General features: G+C 33.2%; 2 protein-coding genes across 4 annotated transcripts; one reads left to right on the top strand and one right to left on the bottom strand.

Moving 5' to 3' along the window:
• The first annotated feature begins 11840 nt into the window (after positions 1–11840).
• On the top strand, positions 11841–13952 carry LOC139851963 (shikimate O-hydroxycinnamoyltransferase-like). Its single transcript, XM_071841157.1, has 2 exons — positions 11841–12545; positions 12855–13952. Exons 1-2 carry the CDS (start codon positions 12138–12140, stop codon positions 13743–13745), a joined length of 1299 nt encoding a protein of 432 aa, XP_071697258.1. The 5' UTR covers positions 11841–12137; the 3' UTR covers positions 13746–13952.
• Positions 13953–18999: 5047 nt separating this feature from the next.
• Positions 19000–22659, bottom strand: LOC139852604 (probable phytol kinase 3, chloroplastic). Of its 3 annotated transcripts, none has more exons than XM_071841911.1 (8): positions 22483–22659; positions 22132–22320; positions 21167–21234; positions 20960–21091; positions 20830–20859; positions 20448–20563; positions 20231–20345; positions 19000–19325 (listed from the first exon to the last, which is right to left on the bottom strand). In XM_071841911.1, exons 2-8 carry the CDS (start codon positions 22273–22275, stop codon positions 19145–19147), a joined length of 786 nt encoding a protein of 261 aa, XP_071698012.1. In that variant the 5' UTR covers positions 22276–22320; positions 22483–22659; the 3' UTR covers positions 19000–19144. The 3 variants fall into 3 exon arrangements, with proteins under 3 accessions (XP_071698012.1, XP_071698011.1, XP_071698013.1); XM_071841910.1 differs by having other exon boundaries at positions 22132–22317; XM_071841912.1 differs by lacking the exon at positions 20830–20859 and having other exon boundaries at positions 22132–22317.
• Between the last annotated feature and the right edge of the window lie 2601 nt (positions 22660–25260).

Here is a 25260-nt window from a genome sequence, read left to right as displayed (position 1 = left end):
CGATTTAGCAGCAACGGTTTCCGGTACCCTTACAACCTTCTCAATCACCTGTTCCAGCTCCTTTCCCCCTCCGGTTCACTAACAACAACTGGCTAACTATCCTTCACTAACGGCACCCGCAAATCATACTCATCGGCTTCCTTGGTGGATCATATGCTAAACCACTTCGGGTGGTGATAGCATTAACGTGCCCATTCTTCGGGTTAGTATCTGTTTTGCTCGGTAACTACCCCGTTTTCCTCTCATTACTCTGATTAGCAAGCTGACCAATTTGTTTCTCTAAATTCTGAATAGCTGCTTGTTGATTTCAAAACATTTGATCATTCTTCTCATTGTTCTGGGTAAAAGTAGTAACAAGCTGAGTTTGAGATATCACAAGCTTTTCGATCATAGCTTCAAGATTAGACTTTTTCTCTTCGGCTTGGGGCTTCTGAAAATATCCGGGAGCCTGGTGTTGAAAACCTCCACTAGATCCCGGCTGGAACCTCGAACCTTGGTTACCTTAAGGATTATAAGGATTGTTGAAATTCCTATTAAACTGAGCACGTCGCTGAAACTGATTGTTGTTCTGTTGACTAATAAAAGCGATCTCTTCTTTCTGATTCATAGTCAAACTCGCATCACAATCTTTTGCTAAATGTAATCCCCCACAATATTCACAACCAACCTTCATACCATGAATATCCTTATCCATCTTCTCTAAATGCCTACCAAATTTACCTAACTTATCATTTATAAACCCAAAATCATCATACGCACTAGTGGTTTCGGTTCTCTTAACCGAAGCTGAACGGGATAACTCATGATCTTGATGCCATTCGTGAGTGTAGGCAGCTTGCTTTTCAATTATTTCTAGCGCCTCTTCTTCTGTCTTATCCATTAAAGTACCTCCTGCTGCTTGATCAATACTCTGGCGAGTTGGTATGTCACAACCCTTATAGAAAATCTGGACCTTTTGTAAATCATTCAACCCGTGTTGCGGACATGAGCGTAACATATTAGAATAACGGTCCCAAGCATCAAATAATGTCTCACTGCTCTTTTGTCTGAATTGTGAAATTTCTGCTTGAAGTCTAACAGCTCGAGATGCAGGGAAAAACTTTGATAAAAACTTATCTACCAACCCATCCCAAGAGGTAAACGTACCCTCGGGTTGCTTATCTAACCACCTCTTAGCTTCTCCCTTAAGAGTCCAGGGAAAAAGTCTTGTCTTGATCGAAGTATCATTGACCCGATTCAGGTTGAATAAGTTGCAAACATCATTGAAAACATGAAGATGCTCATTAGCATCCTCACTATCCTTGCCATAAAATTGGCAATCAGTAGCGATCAAACTCAGAATTGGACCTGTGATTTGGAAAGGCTGAGTAATCGAATTGCCTTGGCCAGCTCGGGTGACCTTCAACTTTTCTGCCATAGTCTGAGGACGAGGTGGTTCTTAAGCCATCTTTTCAGTCTCTAAAATATCTAATGAAACGTAAGTGTTTTCCTGTTCGTTGATTTCAATTGGTGTATTGGGCACCACAGTCTCAGAACTACTACCCAATGGAATTATATTATCACTCGAAGAAGCAGATGAATCCACTGTAGACTGTTGCTCTTAACTTAACTCTCTAAATAACTCTCTTTCGGGTTCGTCAAATGGTCGAAGAATCGAAGAATCTGAAGAACGCGTATGTGGCATGCACTACCTGTTATCTGCAAAATCACAACTAACAACTGATTAAACGCACCGATTCGATTGAGAATAAACTAAAAATAATAATAAACTACAATTAAAACTAAACTAAGAACAATTAGATGGCAATCTTAATTTTTGACACAACTGTCCCCGGCAGCGACGCCAAAAACTTGATGTGTAAAATCGTGTCTATAATTTATGTTGGAAAATACCGGTTTAAAGATTACTACACACTAACGGGCAGTGTACCCAATCGTGCAATAGTATAAAGTTGGTAAATCTGAAATCGTTCCAAGGACAGTTTAAAAGTGAGAATTAAGATTGCTACCAATGGAAATAAACTAAGTTAACCTATTAAGATTGAAAGTACGAAATAGTGATATTTGTGGCTATTTAACGATTAGCCAAATCAAGATCTGATTTGAAAATAAAAACAATATTTTTGGATTTTAGATTTATAAAAATTAAAACAAGAAAGCAATTAAGATAGTTTTGATATCAAATGGAATGAAAATACTCGTCTAGACCTTTTACCCATGGAATTGGATGTTTTTATACTTTAGCCCGATTTAAGACTCAATACATGCAAATTACTCAGTCGACCTGCCAAGAGTTCTCTTTAGCAAGTACTCAAACTCTAATTACTAGATGAAGGGTTCCCTGGCACCTAAGACCTTTTCGTTTGTGACTAATTAATTAACTAGATCAAAGATTTGAATAACAATTGCCTTTGCGTCCGCTCTACACAATTCACCCCTATATCGTCTACCCATTTAAACTTAATTTACCCCCTTGGTCCGGTTTAGTAAATAATCAATTAAGATAAATCAATTGTAAACTAGTGTATTAAATCAATAAGAGTTCTCTTTATCAAACAAATACACTAATCAATCAAGTTCATAAAGTTAAACATCAATAAGAATCGATCTTTTATTCAAACTATTAATATAAACATGCAATAAGTTCATAAATCATAAATCATAACATCCAAATCCTCGGTTATTAATCTAGACAAGCATTATAAGTTTAGCCAGCAATCATGGCTGAAAACAAAATCAAAAATAAACAAATAGGAGAATTCATTATGATAATAAAGAATTAAACCTAGTGAAAATAGTGATCTTTAATGATGAACGAATCGACAAGTGTTTCCGGAATGATTGGATGATTGGGTGATGTTGGGAATCCCCAAAAATTACCTAAAATCGCCTTGGAGCAGCAATTCGTCCAGGAAAAAGTGTGTAAAAGTTAGGGTTTAAATTCCCTATTTATAGCCTAAAAATCGACACAGTATCGACCCGCACCGCGGCCTGGCCAGCCGCGCCGCGGTTTAAGCCTTTCCAAAATTCCAACTTTCATCAAAAAGCTCGACCTTCAATTTCTGTTATAACCCGCGTCGTAGGCTCCCTGGCCGCTCCGCGGCTTAACTCGTGCACAGACTTCTTCTTTAATCTTCACCATAAAATGCCCAAAACCAACTCGCTGCATCATATTAAGGTACCGACGATAGAATAACATAAAGTATACCTCAAAATGATCTAAGAATCGTACAAATAATCTTCTCGACTCTCGAATCCCAAATCTCTCAAATGTCTTCCAAAATACCCCAATTCGTATCCAAACAGACCCAATAATGATCGATATTGTGAGAGAAATCATAGATGAAATGCGCAATATCAATTATACTAACTCATGCTTCAATTCCCAACACTACTTCAAAAACATTCATAATTTAAACTCGAAGGTTTACAGAATATAGAAACTAAACAGTTTCCTTTTTGATGTAACACAGATAGCGTAAAGAGATAAATAATCCCGGGCAATGATAGCTATGAAGATATCTTCATAAAATCTCGAGGATATTTATACCAAGAGATACGATGATATTTTATTAATTTTAAAATATCTAGAATCAAAAGATGATGCAGAAAATTTGTTTGTAAAGGTTTAGAATAAGGAGCAAGGTGTTCGCTAAAGACTTCAGGAGACACTGAATCATTTGGATTCTTTGAAGGTAGATTTAGTCTTTATGATTTGTCCACAGCCTCCTTCATGGTTTGCTCTATCTGTTTTTCAGTATCAAAAGTGGGCTTTTTTACCATTCTTTATTATCAAACTTTTGGCCATTAAGACCATTTACAGTTTTGCCGCTTCATCAGCATTCAAAGTTATCATTACCGAATTGTCGGTTATCAATCTGAGGTGTTTTCAAGAGTTTGAAGGGTTTGAATGAAGATTGTAATTGTCAAGATATATATGATGTTCTAGAATTTTGAATGATACAAATATTTTTCTGGGTTTTATGAATAGAAGTGGTGTTCTAGCACAATTTTGAAGTCAAAGTATAGCTTTGAAAGATATAGAGATCTAAGAGTGATGATATTGGTTATATCTCGACTTGGATTCTGATCTCTTAGAATCAGAATATGTAATTGAATTTGAGTGAGAATGGTTGCTCAGGTTTCTATGAATAAATATATATCGTTGTGAGAGTAGTGGGTATAGTTAATGATTTTTGAATCAAAATTGAAGAATGTACAGTGTAACATATTATTTGTGAACTTAAATATTTCCCGGGTATTACCTACCCGTTAAAGATTTCACAAGTAATACTTTGTATAAAAGAATTTTTATTACAGTCTTTATGAAAATATATGCATGTATATTTTCTTCAGATGTAATACAGATTTAATGAGTTAATATCATATTAAGCTCATTTGATTTTTGGCTGGAATTAGAAATGAATAATCTCTGAAACATTTAGAGATTACATAATGATTGCGGATTATTTTACTAATGTAATCAATACTTCATTATTTGTTCTTATTGATATTCCTTGGTGAAGGATGTTGATGTTCGTGGAATTCTTGCAAACTTCGCAAGGTACGAATGATGTTTTCTAGAAAGTTTCGAGTACATCGAAGATGAAAATGTACAATCAAGCATATAATTGAATAATACACATGGTTTATTATGAAATGGAATTCATTGAGTTGAAGCAGAGATTATAGTTAACGGTTGTTAAGTCATCAACGAAGAATGTACATCATAGCACATTTGTAATATGAATTAACCGAGTACTATCTACCCTTTTTCAATTCATACATAATAGCTTAATACGAAAAGATATATTTTGGTTTCCAGAATTTATATATATAATATATAAATTCTTTGGAAATAATGAGTTAATACTTCATAACTCGTTATTTCAATATACCCATTGGTGATTGTGTAGTCGATATCGTTGGTAGTTATGGAGCTGGTGTAGCTTGTGGTGCTACAGGTGTTGCTAGTGTTGGTGATACTGATGGTGATGCTGGTGGTACTACTGGTGGTGTTTGTATAGTAAGTTTAGCTTGTAAATCGCACACCATTCCTTTCAGGGTTTCATTTTATCATTTCTTTTCGCCCACTCATCTGGTTTTCAATTAGAACTAGAATAAATAATCTCTAAAACTTTTAGAAACTACATATTCTCTGCAGAATATTTCTTCAATGAAGTGATGAATGAATACTTCATTGTTTATTGTTGTTGGTACTCCTTGGTATCTACGGTGCATATGACGTTGATTTTTGAGGTACAGATTGTGATGTTGAGGTGTGGGATGCGAATGTTGTTGTTGGTGGTGGTAATGGTACTGTTGATGTTGATGATGGTGGTACTGTTGATGCCGGTGATGCTGCTGATGCTTGTGGTATTGAGGCTTGCGATGTGGATGTTGTTGGTGGTACTGGTGCTGCTGCTGGTGCTTGTAATCTTTGCACCATATTCTCCAATGCCACTACTCGAGCGCGAAGATCGTTGACTTCTTCTATTACACCGGGATGATTGGCAGTTCGGACGAGCGGATGAATAAGATTTAGAATTTGAGATAGTATATAATCGTGATGAGATACTCTGAAAATGAGAGAGAAAATAGTGTTTCGGACTGGTTCGCTAGTAAGTGCTTCAGTTTCTTCGCCAAGAGGGAAATGTGGTGGATGGAAGGGATCACCTTCTTCTTGTCTCCAATGATTAAGTAGATTACGAACCCATCCCCAATTCATCCAGAATAGATGATGGCTAATTGGTTGATCTATTTCGGTCACACTGCTTTCAGAGCTCGAGTGGAAATCCATATCGGAATAGCTGTCGGAATCTAAGGAATTTGAACTAGATACGGGATCCATCTTGTATAATCAGGGAAATGATTTTTGATATGAAATAGATTATAGGATTTATATTTGTATTCTTCAATACATAATTTACATATGTATATATAATCCCAAAATTCCATAAATCATGGAGGAATCTTCGAAAGATGTCAGGCAAAGTTTACAGTAACAGATATGCTAAGATATGAATTCGTCTGTACACTATCTATGCAATAAATGCAGGAAAATGTGTCTAGACTTAAGAATGATAAGCAAGTAATTTCTGACAAGAAATGATAAGCAAAACTCGATAAAAACAGATACAATCATAGTCCAGACTCGCTAATGCATCCTAACAATTACCAGTTAAACACAATAATGCAAATTCTGGTTCCCTATGACCTCAAGCTCTGATACCAACTATGATGACCTGTCCAAATCCATTTGGACAAATACATCATTCATCGATTTCACAGTGAGGTACTGACCTCTACATGATACGTTTTGTAAACATTGCATTCTTTTGAAAAAGCACACCATAAATGAATATCTAATTCCAAGATTTTTGACATCTGATGATTTCTACATATAGACAATCACCGTAAATAATAGTTTACAATACTACATCCATTGACAATGCAGCCAAAATAAGATACATGGTGATGATTTTGTGAATGCAAAGTTTTCTCGAATAAAGCATGTATGACTCCATGCACATAGCTTGTATAACGTATAAGCAAACAGCGGAAGACTTCTAGGAACCTGAGAATAAACATGCTTAAAAGTGTCAACACAAAGGTTGGTGGGTTCATAGTTTTAATGTTGCGCATAATCTGTATATAAAGGTGGACCACAAGATTTCAGTAGTTTCATATAAAATGCTTATTAAAATACTCTACGAAATTGAGCACCCTGGTAACTAAACTTAAAGAATATATAATAAGTACCCTTGTTTTAACATACATGCAACCAACATGTACAATACATGCAAACTAACGTGTACTAAACTCAAATAGCATACGTCTGCTTTATAGTTCAGGCTAGGGTCTCTATACCTGGAACGGACGGGGATGTCAAGCCCTATGGATCCATATATAACTACTCGCGCCCACCAGTTCTTATAACCGGCAGTTACTAGTTACCAAAGCTAAGGGATTTTCGGTTCAAACTCAGTGTAGAATTAAGTATGTACTTGTGTCCATTGCATTTAAAATAAAATGCATGTATTCTCAGCTTAAAATATATATTGCAAAAGTATTTAGTAAAAAGGGATCAAATGAAACTCACAATACTGTATTTCGTAGCAATTATTCATATGACGACACTGAACAAGTGCAGGGTTGGTGTGATGACCCGAAAATTTCTGACCAAATTTAAACTTTATCTTTAAATGATTTAATGTTTTCGACGCGATAAGCAAAGTCTGTAAAATTGATTCTCAAAATTTTTGAACTAATGTTATATATTCAGTTAACCTTTGACTATTGACCGACGTTTCATGAACATCTATTTGTAAATAGATATATATAAGTATATATATATATATATATATACAATAAGTTGAAATATTAATTATTAAAATTAATTATAAATAACTTGCAATGTGTATTTAAAAACTGATTTATGTAAATAAAGATATATACATATATATAATTTCAAATTATTTAGTAAATGATAATAACATTCATTTGTTGATTCGATTGATATTTAGATAAGTGAACTAAAACGTTTAAGATGAACAAGTAAAACACTAATTTGCCACAGTATTTTCGAATTGCTACAGTACCCAAAATGCAACAGTGTTTTCGAAAATCACTATCTGCTACAGTAAAAAAACTTTGCTACAGTAACTTTGCTACAGTAAACACTATTTCAAAATGAAAATGTATATATATATTTTACAAGGTGATAAAATAAAATATTAACTTGGTCATAAAACGTTTTGATTTAAAACAATATTATTAAATATACTTTGTTGGATAACGAGACATTGATTTATAGAAGTAAATGACCAAAACATTCAAATGTATAAGTTATATTTCGAGTGATATAGTTTATGGATAATTTAAGGCTATATTTTGACAAAGGTACGTGTCACGAAACGTAAAATGCAAGTTTTCTAAATGTACGAAAGGACATTCGAAAAACCGGAACCGGGACATAAGTCGAGTGATGACGTACGACTTATCGGAACAAAAATTACAAGTCACCTATACACGAGAATATAATATAATATATAATTAATTAATTTAAATTATATATATTATATATATTATTAATAAACATGTCGACAAACAAAAATACAAAAGATTGTGAGCTGGAAATGGGAGCCATGCGATCGCATGGCATCCCCTCACATAATCCATGCGATCGCATGGATAAGGATTTCATGCCACATCTATAAATTGAGCTGGTTCCTGCACTTATAACACACACACATATCCGAATACATATTACTCCCTCTATTAGTTATAATTATTTATATTATCATTATTATTATTATTATTATTATTATTATTATTATTATTATAAATCTTATTATTATTAATAGTATTATACAAAAAATACTACGACGAGGTCATGAGCGTGTCACTTTCAAAATGAATTTTCGAGCGGGATAGAGCTAAGGAAATTATGGGTTATTACAAAGGAGGTTATGGGTATTGTTCGAGGGTTTTGCTCACAAGTCAAACCTAGTGTTTATCATCTCTGTTGCGTCTACGTACTTTCCTACAATATTGAATCTCAATATTGATACGTTGAGATCTACGGTTAATTTTGCATTTCGAGTTACGGTAACTTTTTGATGAATGACCTTATGTGCTGCTAAGGTGAGTTTCATTTGCTCCCTTTTTAATTACTTTTGCAATATATATTTTTGGGCTGAGAATACATGCAATTTATTTTAAATGCAATGGATACAGGTACATACTAAATTCTACACTGAGTTTGAACCGAAAATTCCTTAGCTTTGGAAACTAGTAACTGCCAGTTATAAGAACTGGTGGGCGCGAGTAGTAGTATATGGATCCATAGGGCTTGATATCCCCGTCCGAGCTAGAGCACTAGCCTTTTAACGGACGTATGCTATTTGAGAAGCGTACACGTTGGTTTGCGTGTATTATTAAGATGATTATACAAAGGGTATAAATTATATATACGTTAAGTTTAGTTACCAGGGTGCTCAATTTTGTAGAATATTTTAATAAACGTTTCTGGATGAAACAACTGAAATCTTGTGGTCCACCTTTATATACAGATTATGCGAAACACTAAAACTATGAACTCACCAACCTTTGTGTTGACACTTGTTAGCATGTTTATTCTCAGATTCCCTAGAAGTCTTCCGCTGTTTGCTTATATGTTAGACAAGCTATGTGCGTGGAGCCTTACATGGCATATTTATCAAGGAAACGTTGCATTCACCAAATCATCACCATGTATCTTATTTTGACTGCATTGTCAACGGAATTACTATTGTAAACTATTATTTACGGTGATTGTCTATATGTAGAAATTATCAGATGTCGAAAACCTTTGATTTAAATATTCATTTATGATTTGCCTTTTCAAAAGAATGCAACGTTTACAAAACGTATCATATAGAGGTCAAATACCTCGCAATGAAATCGATGAAGGACGTGTTCATCCATATGGATTTGGATCGATCGTCACAGTTGGCCTCGGATTCACGAACGTATCAATAGTGTGATTCAATATTGCAGGAAAGTACGTAGACGCAACGGATATGATAAACACTTGGTTTGACTTGCGAACAATACCCACGAACATTACCCATAACCTCCAGAGCTATAACCCATAGTTTCCTTAGCTTAAACCAATTTGAAAACTCGTTTTGAAATCGTTCGAGCATACTCCCGTCGTAATATTTTATGTATAATACTACTAATAATAATACCAATACTAATAATAATAAGATTAATAATAATAATAATAATAATAATAATAATAATAATAATAATAATAATAATAATAATAATAATAATAATAATAATAATAATAATAATAATAATAATAGTAGTAGATATTTACAGAGTAATATAGAAAGATAGAGAGTTGGAATGAATTCAGTCGCCAGAAACGAATTCGTTTTATAGACAATTCCTGCCACCGACACCCATGCGATCGCATGGGTTCTATGCCCATTTTCCATGCGATCGCATGGCTCCTCCTGCCAGCTCATTTGTGTTTTGTTGTTTAGTTTGTCGACATAATATTTTAATTATATATAATATATATAATTTATATTAATTAATTATATATTATATTACATTCTCGTGCATAGTTGATTTGTAATTTTTGTTCCGATGACTCGTACGTTGTCACTCGACTTATGTCCCGATTCTAAATTTTCAAACGTCCTTTCGTACGCTTAGAAAACTTGTACTTTACGTTTCGCGATAAGTACCTTTATCAATAATTAGACTTATTTGCCAATAAATTATCTTATTTGAAATGTAACTTATACATTTTAATATCTTGGTCATTTGCTTCTTTAAATCATCTTCTTGTTATTTACTACAATACATTTAATAATATATTAAGTCTTTATAACAAATTGTTTTAAATTTAAGTTTATATTATATTTTATCACGTTATAAAACATATATATTATCATTCAGGAGTGTATAATCTGTACGTTTTAACGTGTTGGTTATTTACATCTTCGAATCTTCGTATTTAACTTTGTCTAATCATAGTCTAATGTCAAACGAATGTGTTCTCGTTGTTTACTAAATAAATTTGAAACCTAATATATATCCTTATATTAAAAGTTAATAATATTTTATTAATCTTAAAGTTTTAAAACACGTTTTACATAACACATTTTATTACTTAGATATTTATCTGGAACAAATAAATATAACGTTATACGTTTAATATTTCATTAATGTTTCTAAATCATAATGTATTTCATTATTTTCATATCAATCAAATTGTTTAATGTTTTATTAACATTTCTTAATTTATTACACACACACACACACACACACACACACACACACACACACACACACATATATATATATATATATATATATATATATATATATATATATATATACAATTAAAGTTCGTGAATCATCGAGAGTAGTCGAAGGGTAATTGAATATATATATTAGTAGTTCAAAAATTTTGAGATTCAACTTTACAGCCTTTGCTTATCGTGTCGGAAACATTTATAGTTTTGGTTCAAAATAAGTCGAAAATTTCCGGGTCGTCACATGGCGGCACACACATAGGGGCCTAACTCGATCTCTTTGTAAAACCGCTCACCTGAGCTCTGATACCATGACAGAATTGATAAATCGATAGTCCAACAACATGTGCTACAATATAAAAAGTTCATCCTTTTCTAAAATCAATTGGTTATAGAGGGACTTCCCCTTAGACTTATATGCATACATTTTTTTTGTCCAATGACCGATGTGGAATTACTTCCCAACACTACTCTTAATGAATTTTTAACCCACCCATTAAGTTATATTGAGATGGTTTTAACATGCAAAGGACCAATTGAGATTGTGTACAATCTTTCGGTTCATATGACATTTGATTGAGTGGTAATCTTGTGCTTGTTGGGTCAAGGTAGGGAGTGAAATCGTGTCTCTTGCCCAGGATTCTATTCTAGAGGATTTCTCTTAATAGTTTTGCTGTATGTTCTGCAGAGGCAAAGCTGAGGTTTCCTTTTAATGTGTTACCGGATTTGATCGGGCTGGTGGTACATTCTACGATGTGTTCCGTCAGTAATCCATTGCATAATCGTTCAAAAAAAAAAAAAAAATAGCAAAGAAGTGGACTTGGTCATTACGAGTAAGTAAACAAGCCAAAACCTTTACTGTCCAAGTCAGAGAAAAAAATTCAAAGAATTTGACCCGGTCATATGGCCTCAGTTTATTGGGTATACACTTTTATCGTCTTTCGTAAGCCTAATCCAACCATTTATATAAGTAATCACCTGTAAACTAAACTTTGTGTAACTTCTAAATCATTGCAATTCCATTTCATAAGTTTTTTTATTTTATTAAATAGATACAAAGAAGCCGGCAGCTTAACTTTATATCCAAACAAAACGTAACCGGCCTAACGGACCTTTGTTAAATTTGATGTTTTGTATCTTTTAGCAATATGCAGTTAACTGTAATATGTTAGTTAAATATTTTATGGATTAAGCCAAGTTACAATGTGAAATAGTTATCAAGCAGTGTATAAATACCCTTGTAACACCCTATATCATCTTAAACTCATTTTCATAGGTAAAAGCAAGATCCGCCCAAAATCTAATTTAATTTTGTTAGAGATGAATATATTTGTAAGAGAATCGACAATGGTGTATCCAGCAGAAAAAACTCGTAGTACGAAGCTATGGATCTCAAATCTCGACTTGATGGTTGCGCATATTCAAATACCATGTGTGTATTTCTATCGGCCTAATAGCGCTAGCAACTTTTTCGATATAAAAGTCATGAAGGAAGCTTTGAGTAGAGCGTTGGTTCCGTTTTACCCGATGGCAGGACGAATGAAGGAAGACAAAGATGGACGGATTGAGCTTGATTGTCAAGGACAAGGTGTTTTGTTTGTTGAAGCCGAATCTAATGGTGTGATCGATGATTTAGGTGATTTTGCGCCAACGTTAGAGGTTCAAAAACTTATCCCGGTGGTCGATTACTCCCTAGGTCTCGAATCATCTCCTCTGTTGCTCGTGCAGGTAATTAACAACTTTCATTAATCGGAAGATATACATATACATAATGTTAACATGACATAAGTTAAGTATCACAAGGCTAAAAACTAAAATAACGTACGTTACAATATAAAATGTAGGGTAGAGATACTTGTCCCACATTGGATTAAGAAATGAAGTTTGAGTCTCTTATCTAACAGAATATTTTACTGTAGTTTTTAGTTTTTAGTTGAAAACTGAAAATATTCTAGTAATAATAATAATTAGTATAATAAAATAATAAGTATATTTTTGTTGAAGTGTAAATTTATTGTAATGTTAAAATATGAACAGGTAACTAACTTCAAATGCGGAGGGGTATGTGTGGGAGTTAGTATGCACCATGTGGTTGTGGATGGTGTAGCCGGGTTCAACTTTATTAACACATGGTCCGATATGGCTCGTGGTCTAAACCTCAATGTACCACCCATCATGGACCGAACACTCCTTCGTGCTCGACACCCACCACAACCCATGTTTAAGCACGTCGAATATCAACCCACTAAAACAATGGCCAAAACAACATCAGATGAAATCGCCGTTTCTGTTTACAAGTTGACTCGCGACCAACTCAATGTGCTCAAACGAAAATTTAAACAAGATAATAGTATGATAAACTACAGCACCTTTGAATTACTCTCGGGTCATATTTGGAAGTGTGCGTCTACAGCTCGTGGGCTGCCGGTTGATCAGGAAACAAAGCTTTACGTTCATGTTGATGCACGGGCCCGCCTTAAACCCGCTCTGTCAGTTGGTTATTTTGGCAATGCTGTATTGACAACTACGCCTGTAGCTTTGGCAGGCGAGATTCAATCGAATACTAGTTGGTACGCTGCTAGTAAGGTTCACGACATCTTAACAACGATGAATAATGATTATGTAAGGTCAACAATCGACTATTTGGAACTAAGTGATGTAATGGCTTTGACTTGCGATATCGCTGAAACTTATAAAAGCTCGAATTTTGCGATAACGAGTTGGACTACACTTCCCATTCATGATGCTGACTTTGGATGGGGCCGACCTATTTTCATGGGGCCCGGTGGTATTACATTGGAAGGCTTGGCATTTGTGCTTCCGAGCCCGGTCAAGGATGGGAGCTTGTCGATCGTTATATCGCTACAAGCTCAACACATGAGGCTATTCAGAAAGTTGTTTTATGAACTCTTCCTTATAAATTCTTGATGTAACTGTAAACCTCCATTTTTTCATCTGCCTGTAATTGCTGTTAGGTGATTTGTTTGTTAATAGTCTGGCACAAGACACTCTTGGGCCCAATCAACTTATATTGTCTTATCATTAGTTTATGAAGTTTTACCATTAATTTGTTTTTCATTGATCATATAGATTGATTTGGTACAATTAGGTTTTTGTATCGGTTCTACGTTTTTGTATCGGTTCTACTTGTTGATCTTTGAATCCGTTATAATGTTATCGTAATTTAAAAAAAAAAAAAGATTATATGCAAGATGTCCCATTGCAGGGTCACTAAAAGTGAAATAAGTTTCTACACTAAAAAAAGTTCAATCAAACTACATTATTCAACACAATTCAATCTTATATTCTTAGCACAAACCAACAAAATTAATTTCCAAAACAGCCATTCTTTTGTCACATACAACTTACAATCACTATTTCACAACCACCTATTCCTACTCATCCACAACCACAATACTCTTCCATCATGCTAATCACCATAATCTCCCTCCTCGTTATCCTCTTCGTCCTCTGCCTCCACCTCTACGCTCGTTGGTACTTTTCACACACGCACCAACGTATCCAACCAACTTTTACCCAACCATACGTCTTAGGAACCCGAATGCACCATCGCTAAACCACAACCACCTCTAGAAGGGGCCTCCCTTTATCCATCATCTCATTGTTACCATTATTCGTTCACAAATTATCACATTCATGTGAGTCTACCCATACACTTGAGTGTGCTATATGTTTGAGTGTTTTTGAAGACGAAGAAATTGGAAGAAAATTGCCGGGATGCGGGCATGTATTTCATGTTGATTGTATAGATATGTGGCTGCATTCAAATTCTACTTGTCCTATTTGTCGCGCATTAATCATGTATCATTATAATCATAATATGAACAATGTTGGTCGTATATTAGATTATGTAGAGATTGATTTGGTTGATTGTGAAGGGGAGTTAGAGCAGTCGATTGATAATCTGCCAAGCGATTCGGTATAACATAATCCCAAAAGTACAAATATTGTTTGTGAGAGTGAATATGGACCAAGTTGTTCGACGTCCTTGGAATTGGAATCACAAGCTTAAGGACTTATGATTGTAAATTTGTTACTATAAGGTTGTATAAGTGTAGTAATTTAACATATTTCATGAATTTTATGAATCTAGTATCTCGGTCTTCCATTGTTCCATAATCATACTAAATCATGCTAAAAACTATTCAAAAAATGTAAAAAGAATACAAATGCTCAAATACTCTTGTATATAAAAAAACCTAAAATGATACGGATAGTAGTACTATAATGTTAAATGTTAATTTAGAAAACATGAACATTTTTGTCTGTTTACATTTTTTGTGATGAGTTTTAAGACAGATTTATATATATAACAACATACGAATGACCTAATTAACAAGCCTCAAACTTAGGTGACCTCCTGCTGAGTATGAGTTTCAGAAAGTATAAAAATGGAAACATTGTACTGTACTTATGAAGGTCAAGTTGGCATCCTTCTAAACATATCAACTTACGTTTTTAGCTTTCAATCGATTACCACTTGTAGGATCAATTTAACGGATCAAATGATCATATACTCAATCAATAGTATGGAATCCTATTGATTAAGCTTTCCACCAAAATAAACTTATATCCTATTGATTCTAATGATCTGATGAACGTTGTTAGCTTAGAAATTGACAACGAGAGTTGCTACATGAATGATAATGTGTAGAACACAGAGAAAACGGCTAGTGTTGTGCAAAAGTGAGTAACCCTTGAATGAAATTCAAAACTGTTATGACAATTTGCCTAACGCAACCACATTAGCGGAAGCGAGGATATAATTTGTTTGAGACAAACTTGCGAGAAATAATAGAAAGCAAATAAAGTAACTGATAACACGACGATTTAACGTGGTTCGGCAAAACCCTGCCTACGTCCACCCCAAGAGTTCCCTTTATTCTTATAATATAAAAGAACCCGATACAAGAAAAAGTACACTATGAGTTAAAATCAAACCCAAGCCCCTTAGATTTTAGTATAAAATCTAAGTTTCCCGTACACTCTTTTACAATCCTTACAAGAATAAACTCTCAGCCTCACAAATAAATACACTCCGTTGATAAACCTATCAACTATGTTTTTCTTTCTCTTTGTGATCTTATTTTTTGTGGATGTCGTTCTATCCTCTCCAATATCACATATATATACTTGAGCATATTCATGCATGCATGGAACTTGGACAAGTATCAACCAAAATCCTAAGACAATTTTACTTTGTCCACTCCTACCTCCATGTTGAAGCTACTAGCAACTAGCAACTTTTGACTTAGATGAAATATACATGTGAAAAGCAAACAAGTGGGCAGAGCCGCAATTTATACATGCACAAGTCAATTTGACTTTGTCTACTAAATGATTTGTCATATATTTGGACTAGTGTCCAACAATAACTCATATTTATATAGACCTGATCTCCATCCGTACGGACATGTTTCATGTCCGTACTAATGTCTCGCTCATCCGTACAAGTGAGTGGCATTCGTACGTATGAGGATCGCATCCGTACGAATGATGTTGAAATTTGATTTTAACGTTACGAACTTTACTTGAATAACTTACGTTTAATCTATAGATTCTATTATATTCTTAAAATGATGACATCATAAATAAACTTTTTCCTTTATAAAAGAAAATCAAAAAATAAAAAGAAAAAATTTTAGGCCATGTTAATGATGTCATAAATAATATTATTTTAAAGCTAATTACCTTCTAATTTTTATAATGATGATGTCATAATTAAATATTAATTTAATTAAAAAAATAATATGAAATTTTTTATAAAAGGAAATACTAATCTCTCCTATATTGTAATTTTAATTTTTAAAAAATTTTAAAACACATTTATTATTACTAATTATTATTATTATTATTATTAAAATATAAATACTCAATTTTGAGCGAACTTTATTATTATTATTTATCTTTAATATAATAATTATAATTATAACTATTATATTATTAATATTCAAATTTGGATTCTTTTTACGAAATTAATTACGTTACATATGTATGCGAAAATAAATGTCTCTATATATTTGTAAAAACAACGACAAGTTTCTTAGTCAAACGGGTCATTAAAACAAATGACTTTAGCATTTACATTCACTTAATACCTAAAATATGTCATTAAATTGTTTCGTTTAAATATACCCGTGATTTCACGGGTCATTTCACTAGTTAAATATATAAAGCAAATAAGTAATCAAATAAACAATAACCAAAGTCCACGTACAATCAATATTCCAAATATAATTACTAATTAACGAGTAATCGTAATAAACAAGTTATGAATTAAAGACTTACACATTTTATGCACCAAGACATAATAAATTAGGTTTGAACATAGTTTTTTTAATGGTTATATACTCCCTTCGTACGAGTTCACATTACTATTTATATATATTCCAAATTAAATGTCTTTTACACAAAGTAACTCTAAAAAATTTCTGAAACTCCAATTCTACCATTTTATATATGAAAGTCAAGAAAACATTACTCATAATTTTTTTTCACTTAATTTGTTAAAAAATTAATTAATTCAGATAACATGTTAAATAAATGGCAAAACAGACATGTTAACGACATATGTTAATTTGAGCTTCTTTGTTTGGGGACCCTTTTTGTGGGATGGATAGAGTAACAATTAACAATATAATTATGTATTATTCATTCATTACCTATAAAATAGAAAATAAATAGAAACGTGATGTTTGATGATTAGTCCACCCAACCTGCACTAAAAGCTACTCATTCTTGCCCCAATCGATTTTGAAATGTTACACAACTAACATTTTACCAAAAAGACAAACTAAATCATGTGAAACATTAGCAACTATATACAGTATATAAGATAGATCACTAGTCATATGGTACAAGTAAATTTAATTATAAAATAACTAAATGATTAGTAGGGGTACAAGTAAAGGATTAGTGGCTCCTGCTCCTGCTCCTGCTCCTCAAAAGTATGTTGAAATTGTAAGTGATAGGCGTTATGGTGTGGATGGCAAGATAATGACACTTGTGGCCACTTTTGTCTTCTCCATTATTCTCATCTTCATACTCCTTATCCCTCATCTCAAGCTCATTTATACCCGTAACAAGACATCACAAGATTTCCTACCTGCAAATCTTCCATGATCCCGTATATTATTCTTTTCGCAACGGTTTAAAGGTGCAACAATATGTGGTATTATTTGATATGTATTGTTATGTTATGAAATACTGTATTTTAGATACATATTTGTTAATCTAGTAGAGTATAGTTTATGAGATGAGAATAGAATTCAATCTTGAGTATATGGATTATGGATTTTTTGTTTTTGTTTTTTGAAGAGCTAAAAACATGGATTGTGGATTGTGCTGAGTTATGAATTTACTTGTGTAAAATTTAGAAAGTTAACTTTTATGTGTGTGTGTCTTTTTTAACTATTAATTTCTCTGTCGATTTCATTGTTCGAAGTGAAATGGAAAGTACTTAATGAAAATTTTATACAGAGAAGTACAGTATGTTGGTGATTCTAGTATCATCTAACATTCATTTTAATTACTTGTGATTTACTTGAATACAAAAGTTAGCTAGTTATACTTATCAGCGGGTTCAGAGAGTGTGGAGTGCGAAACATACTCTCTAATAGTTGAATTTGATTTCTTTTTGTATGAAAACAAAATTCGTTCTTGTCTTATCCCAATTGAGATTTTATGTAAACTTGAGGCTAGTGAGAAGCGAAATACTTAATTAAGAAAGTGTTTCACGATTCAGGAATCAATCCAGATTATCCGTTTTATACCCGTTTTCTAACACAGTATAATGATAGTACAACTATGGTAACACACCAATACTCATCACCAGGGTAAGTTGTCTTGATACCCTCATAAGTGATCTTAACTTCGAACCTAATTGGGTAAACATATCGAGCTGGCTATGAAAAGGGTTCGAAAACGGTCATTGGAATATTGGTTAGACCATGTACATCTGATTTAAGAAAAAACCCGCCTACTTGCTATCATGAATAGGAAAAAACATCATGTTTATGGTAGTATACTATCATATGTAATTGTATTCCTGAAAGATGAACTTATTTTAAAAGTACCATCTTCATCTATTTATTATTTACATCTCATTTAACGTACGGCGTGAGGTGAGGTCCTTTTGAAGCAAGATCATTCAGATATTCACAACTAGTAACACTCCAAAAGGAGATTTGGCATTAAAAGTAACATTTGGGTACAATTACAGATGCAGGTTTTATTCTTAATAAAGAATAGATTTAACCCCACACCATTTTACAACAGAGAACCTGCAAATTTACAGCTTGATACACTTATAAAAAAATCAAAGTTCCAATCAAGACAGAGGTGAGAGGCACCGTCAAATTGTCATCAAACTGAGTGCTAATCGGGTGGGACTCGACCAATGCACTTGCAATAGACACCATCAAGAAACCAATAACTATTCCAAAACTTTTCTCGATAAAACCAAACATCGAATAATAATACATGTACCTATAAGAAGTAAAACCAATTACCATGAAGAATTAAAAGTAGTGATATTGGGCATATATATGGGTGTGATATATGGGTGTGTCATCTTATAATAGAAGATGTCATCAATGCATAATGCCTATACAACAACAAAACCCAATACCACATGAGTGGTGTATGGGTGTGTCATCTTATGATAGAAGATGCCATCAATGCATATGCCTATACAACAACAACAACAACAAAACCCAATACCACATGAGTGGTGTATGGGGGAGATGAGATGTAGACAATCCTTCCCCTATCTGCAAAATAAAACAAGTCATTTCTACACCCAGAGTGAAACACTCTCAAAAGTAGAGAAAGTCATCCTCTCTCTATTCGACGAATAAAAAGATTGCTTCCGAGTGGACCTCCGGCAAATAAGTAGGAAATTTTTTAAAAAAGAAATAGTAAAATAAAAGTAAAAATAAAATTGAGACGCTATGAAAATGGTATAATCAAATTTTCATGGGTTTTAAATCCTGCCTGGAATTCAATTTAGGCTCTAAACGGCAGTCAAGACGCCAATAAATCAATGCTTGCTGTTGACTCAAAAATAGAACCGATATTCTACTAATTAAAAGTTGAGGATGCATATGCCTATATTCTACTAATTAAAAGTTTAGGATACATATTTTCTTTCAGTAGCCTAAAAATTATAGCATCCCGAAGAAGTAAAAATAGCGATACTCAATTGAAAATGTATATGGTGTGTCATCCTATGATAAAAGATCGTCATCAATGCATATTACTATATTCTACAAATTAAGAGTTTAGGATGCATATTTTCTTTTAGTAGCCCGCAACTCATAGGACTTTTAGTCGAATGTTACTATCTGGACCTGTCTACATAAAAATTAGTAGATTTGAATCTAGAAGATTACCCGACAGAGGCTATGAATCCAGAAGTTGCCATTGCAAGGGACCCAGCAAAAGATTTATCGGTGTTATAAGGGAGCTTCTTTTTTCCGAAACGCCTCCCTATGATGTCAGCAAAACCTGGAACAACGATAATGTTCAAAAAAGAAATTTAGAGCATTGTCCTTACAAATCTAGTGAATAGTGCTACGATAGATAATGTTTTCGCGCTTTATTTATTACCATCTCCAGCGCAAAGATTGCAAACTGCAGCAATGCCAATCGGGGACGTTCTCCAATAAAATGTACCACACAAAGTAATCGTAGATGCGTAGTATAATGGACCAGTTAAAAGTTCCCTAGTCCATAAAAAAAATTATATATATTGCGGAGTATTATATAGACAGTGTAAAGGACATCTAAATAGGTAGCAACTTTAAAGCAATTACATATATTTAATCCCGGATGTATTCTTTTTGTGACGGATCAAACGAGTAAATAAAATGTACATTTAATTGCACAAAGCCTTCCAATTTATTATTTACTACATGATTTGCTTCATCCTTGAAATAAACCATTACCCAGTTTCTTTTTATATTTGGAATAGAGTTTATAGAATCTTTACACATATTGGGAAAAACCTGACCACTTTGTCCTGCACAAAAAAAATGATATGTTTGAACTGTTACACAACCCGCCCAAATTGCCACACGGGGAGTAATGAATCGATATGATATGTATAATGTTAAAATTACCTATGGTCTCCAAATCTGCTCATGGATTTTACAGTTGCCTCATCTTTTACTATTCCAAGTCCAATAAGAAGCACTTTCACTATGTTAATACCGGGAACAAGAGCTGCTATTATTGCTCCTTGATTGCCTGAACTGCGAGAATGTAAGAATAAGTTGTCATAGTGTGTGAAATGACAATAATGTCCCTTTGTTTTTCATGGAAATTACCTGAAGAGAGGCCAGCATAACATGAATACCAATCCAATAGTTATATGCACAAGCTTCCTGTTTAGTTTCTGGTAATAAAAATAAATAAAATTTAAAAGCACTTACAAATGATAATGAATACAAACTTACATTTTAAAACCACTTACAAATGATGAAAATAATAAATTTCAAAATCTATGATTTTTCTACCATGAGTGTTGTACTGAATTTACGAACTATTTTAGGAAAACGTCAACAACAGCCCGAGGACATTTTACCCGAATTGTGCAACTATATACGTATATCTAATTAATGATCCTAACACAACACGTGCAATGATGGCTCTTTTATATCATTAAGGACATAGTTAGTAGTTTTTTTTTAACAGCAGTACGAGATCATCCAGGGGGACTTAACCACCCACGCGTTTATCTCCAGCAGTTGCATAACCCGCCCCCAACAAACCCGGCCCAATCCGAGGGAATGGGCGGTAAAACCCCCTCCCCCACTGCCCCCGCAACGCGATGTGCGAAAGGCACCCTGGGGTGGAACTCAAGGGTAAAGGGGCAACCTTGTGTGCAATGGTGCACCCCACGTGAGTCGAACTCCTAACCTCTCGCCAACAGATGCGGGCCACTACCACAAGTTTGACATAGTTACTAGTTACATTACAAAAACACTCATAGTTACAAGTTACAACTGTTAAACTCTTCAAGTTGATTTATGTCCATGTAATTTTGACTTTTAATGAGTAAACTTAATTGAATTCGAAAAAAGAATTAAAGCAACCTGAAAATGGATATAATATTATAATCCATTGACTTGCAAAACTGATAATGCGGAGTATAGTATCATAGATCATAATGCAGTATCAATACTAAATTTTACAATGAAGTTGAGTGGGAAAAAAAAAAAAAAAATGTAAACCTATTTGACTTTTAGTCAGAGTCAAAGTTTAGCAGAGCAAATTAAAGTATTAAACTCACCTGGTCAAAAATCCCTCTTTTTGCAGTTTCTTCAAAAATACGAAGCAATGAGAGTGCAATGCAGGTGGAGATAACCAAGGCACAAACGTCACCGGAGAGTGGTGAATCCGGCAACAACATCGGCCCGGCTCCGGCAGCAGCCATCTTTGACTTTCTAAATCTCCGGTTACCTACTTTGGTGTATAACTGCTAGATAACAAAAAATTATACAAAAAAATTAGATGAATAAGTGACGGAGTAACAATAAACAAATAAGAAAAGGATATGCTGATACCCAAAAAAAAAAAAAAAAAAAAAATTTCATTTGTGTTTCTAAAATCTTAAAAAGAGGGAAATAAATGAAAATTTTACCTTTGCTTAATTTGGTTTATATGTGGCATAAGAATTCTATGGAAGCTGATTGATTGTTTCAACCTTATAATTATAATAGAAGTTAAAATTGAAATTGCGATTGAAATACGGAAGTACGAGTATCGAGTGGTTCTTGATTTCAGTTTTTTCTTCAATCGAATATTTTTGACTTATTGTGGTAGGCTCTGCAAATCTATTATCTATTATCTATCTGGGAGTTTATGCTGAGATCATCAACTGCTTATAAGAGTTGTACTATATGCTTAAATAATTTTAATGAATTACTTGGATGATGTAATAATCTTTAATCATTATATTTTGTTAAATATTATTATTTTATATTAATTAATTAATCAACCAAAAAATATAAACTATTTACAGTAATTTCCAAGAAAACTGACTTTTCGGTGCTGAACATCACGCCTCTTTTGTTATTGGTTCTTTCCACCAACCAATAGCTATTATCACTTCTTTTATTAATTTTTCAATTCCATTTTACCTGTAAGTTAATCTCCATTTATTTATATCTTTCTCTTTCAAGATGGTGATTCAACTCTCATGTCCTACGATTTTCTTCAGATGTGTTTTCTTTTTTCAATTTTAGGGCTCAAAGCCTCATAATGTTTATTCCTTTATTTTTATCTATGTTTTTGCTTGATAATCAGATGTTAAATATTTTTCATGCTTCGTTATGATTGTAGGTATGAATTCATTCTTCAGTTTTTTGGCAAATTTCTTATTTCTGGAATTTCAGAGCTCAAGTGTAAGAATTATTGACATCACTAAATATAACACCGATATTTAGAAATGTCTATGAGAGATTTTTGTACACTTTTTGTCACAAGTGTCTTCAATTTATAGCAATCGACTCGAGATCTGGATCCAAAATTAGGGTTTGTGATTGATTCGTTAAAATCGACTGAACTTTTTTGCAAAAATATTGGGTTCGGCCGATTAAATAAGCTTTGAAGCAGTTAAACTTCAATCGTTATAATCGCTGTTGAAGGCACCATCGCCACCGTCAGTTCTATCGTTGTTGAAGCACCATCGCTGCTGTCGCTGCTATCTCTGTCATTCCAATTGCTTCATGGTATTACTTTTGTATTGGATTTGTGTATTTGGGTAGAAAACTAAGCATTATCATTGTAGTTTGTTGATTTTTGCTGCATATTTATATTTATAAATCTGATCATTGGGGTTGATTTTGATGATATGATATTATGAATAAAACTGCACTTCATGTCTTTGTTTGAAGTGATTGCAGTATGAGTGAAATTGATCCTAAATTTTGTTCCTTGATTATGAACGCATGTTTTTTTTTTTTATTTACTGATGTTCTCTTATGCAAAACCACATGATTTTGGTTGCTTTGTAGTTGCTTCACTGCTGTCTTTGGACTTGGCAGCGGTGGTGCCGAGTTTAGCTCTTTTCGTTGAACAACTTTTCCACCCCTGTTGATAAATGATTGTTGCTATTTGATAGATGAGGGAACCTAATGGTTAATAGTTACTATTAAGTGTACCTAAACAAGAAACACACTTCAGTATGTTCACCATATCCCTTTAAAATTTTTATTGTAATCCTTTACTAATTTTTATAATATGTCATACCTGTATTAACACATTTTCTCTTTAGTATAAATTTTTTCTCTGCAATGTGTTCATTTTATCTGAATTTATATGACATGATGAACTAATATAATATTGTATTAAAATATTATAGACCCATCTTGAACTACTCATTATGATATGTTTTTTAATATGCCATATATGTATTGACCCATTTACATTTACGGAGTACTATTTTATAGAATTTGAACTCATATATGTGGTGTTTGATTAATGTTTAATTGACTTACTTGTGCTATATCATACGCAAAATCTAAATGCTTATGTGAGAGATTTGTTTCATGAGATGATCCCGTCTATAATTTTAACTTTGGTTCCTTATGGGAGGTTTTTAACTATACAAAAGAAGCATATCTACCACCAGGTATACGATTCATATGTTTATAATTATTGCAAGTATCAGTCATATTCTAATAACACAGTCTATATATATATTTTTTAAATTGTAAATATTGTTGGTTGTATTGTATTTGTTCCAATGTATTTTTTTTAGCATTTCCTTGATATGACTGGTTGGCCAAAACATACTGTCAAGAAAGTTTAGTACCTTTATTTGGGATGTTTTGCAAGAAGATATATTACAAAACAGTAATAATATTCATTCCTTATGCCAATTGCTTATAACTTTTCAATGATATTTGAAATTATTTGTAGGTTTTGCCAATTGGAGTCAATTGTAAATGATCTAAATTGGTGGTGTTAAATGGATAGCACATTAAACGGTAGGTTGTAATGATTTTGAAGTTAGCTTGGAGTGATGGGTTTGGGTGCAGAGTGAGTTTAACTAAAAGAAACATGTCAAGCAATACCCATGTGTTGTAAGTGAATTTTGAGACAAGAAATGTTATGGAATTACATTTGTATGACATTGTGTAGTATTGTGCAAAATATTGTAGAGTTGTTTGTTGGTAATGTAAATACTTCATCATATAAGGAGTCATGGTAGTATACACAGGCTGTGATATGATACATGTTTTGCTTATGTGGTTTGTAAATACTTCAACATGTTTTACACTATATTTTTTGACATAACCCGTGTTTTCACGGGTCACTTAACTAGTATTTATAAAATGGGACTCTTTCATTTATGGCAACCAACTAACAAGGGTCGTTAAAGCCACCAGCGGCAAATATTTGTACATTTTTTGGT

Source organism: Rutidosis leptorrhynchoides, chromosome 6, assembly GCF_046630445.1.
Source record: "Rutidosis leptorrhynchoides isolate AG116_Rl617_1_P2 chromosome 6, CSIRO_AGI_Rlap_v1, whole genome shotgun sequence".
NCBI classification, from domain to species: domain Eukaryota; kingdom Viridiplantae; phylum Streptophyta; class Magnoliopsida; order Asterales; family Asteraceae; genus Rutidosis; species Rutidosis leptorrhynchoides.
Note: the sequence above shows the minus strand (reverse complement) of the source record. Positions and strands in the feature narration are given on the sequence as shown.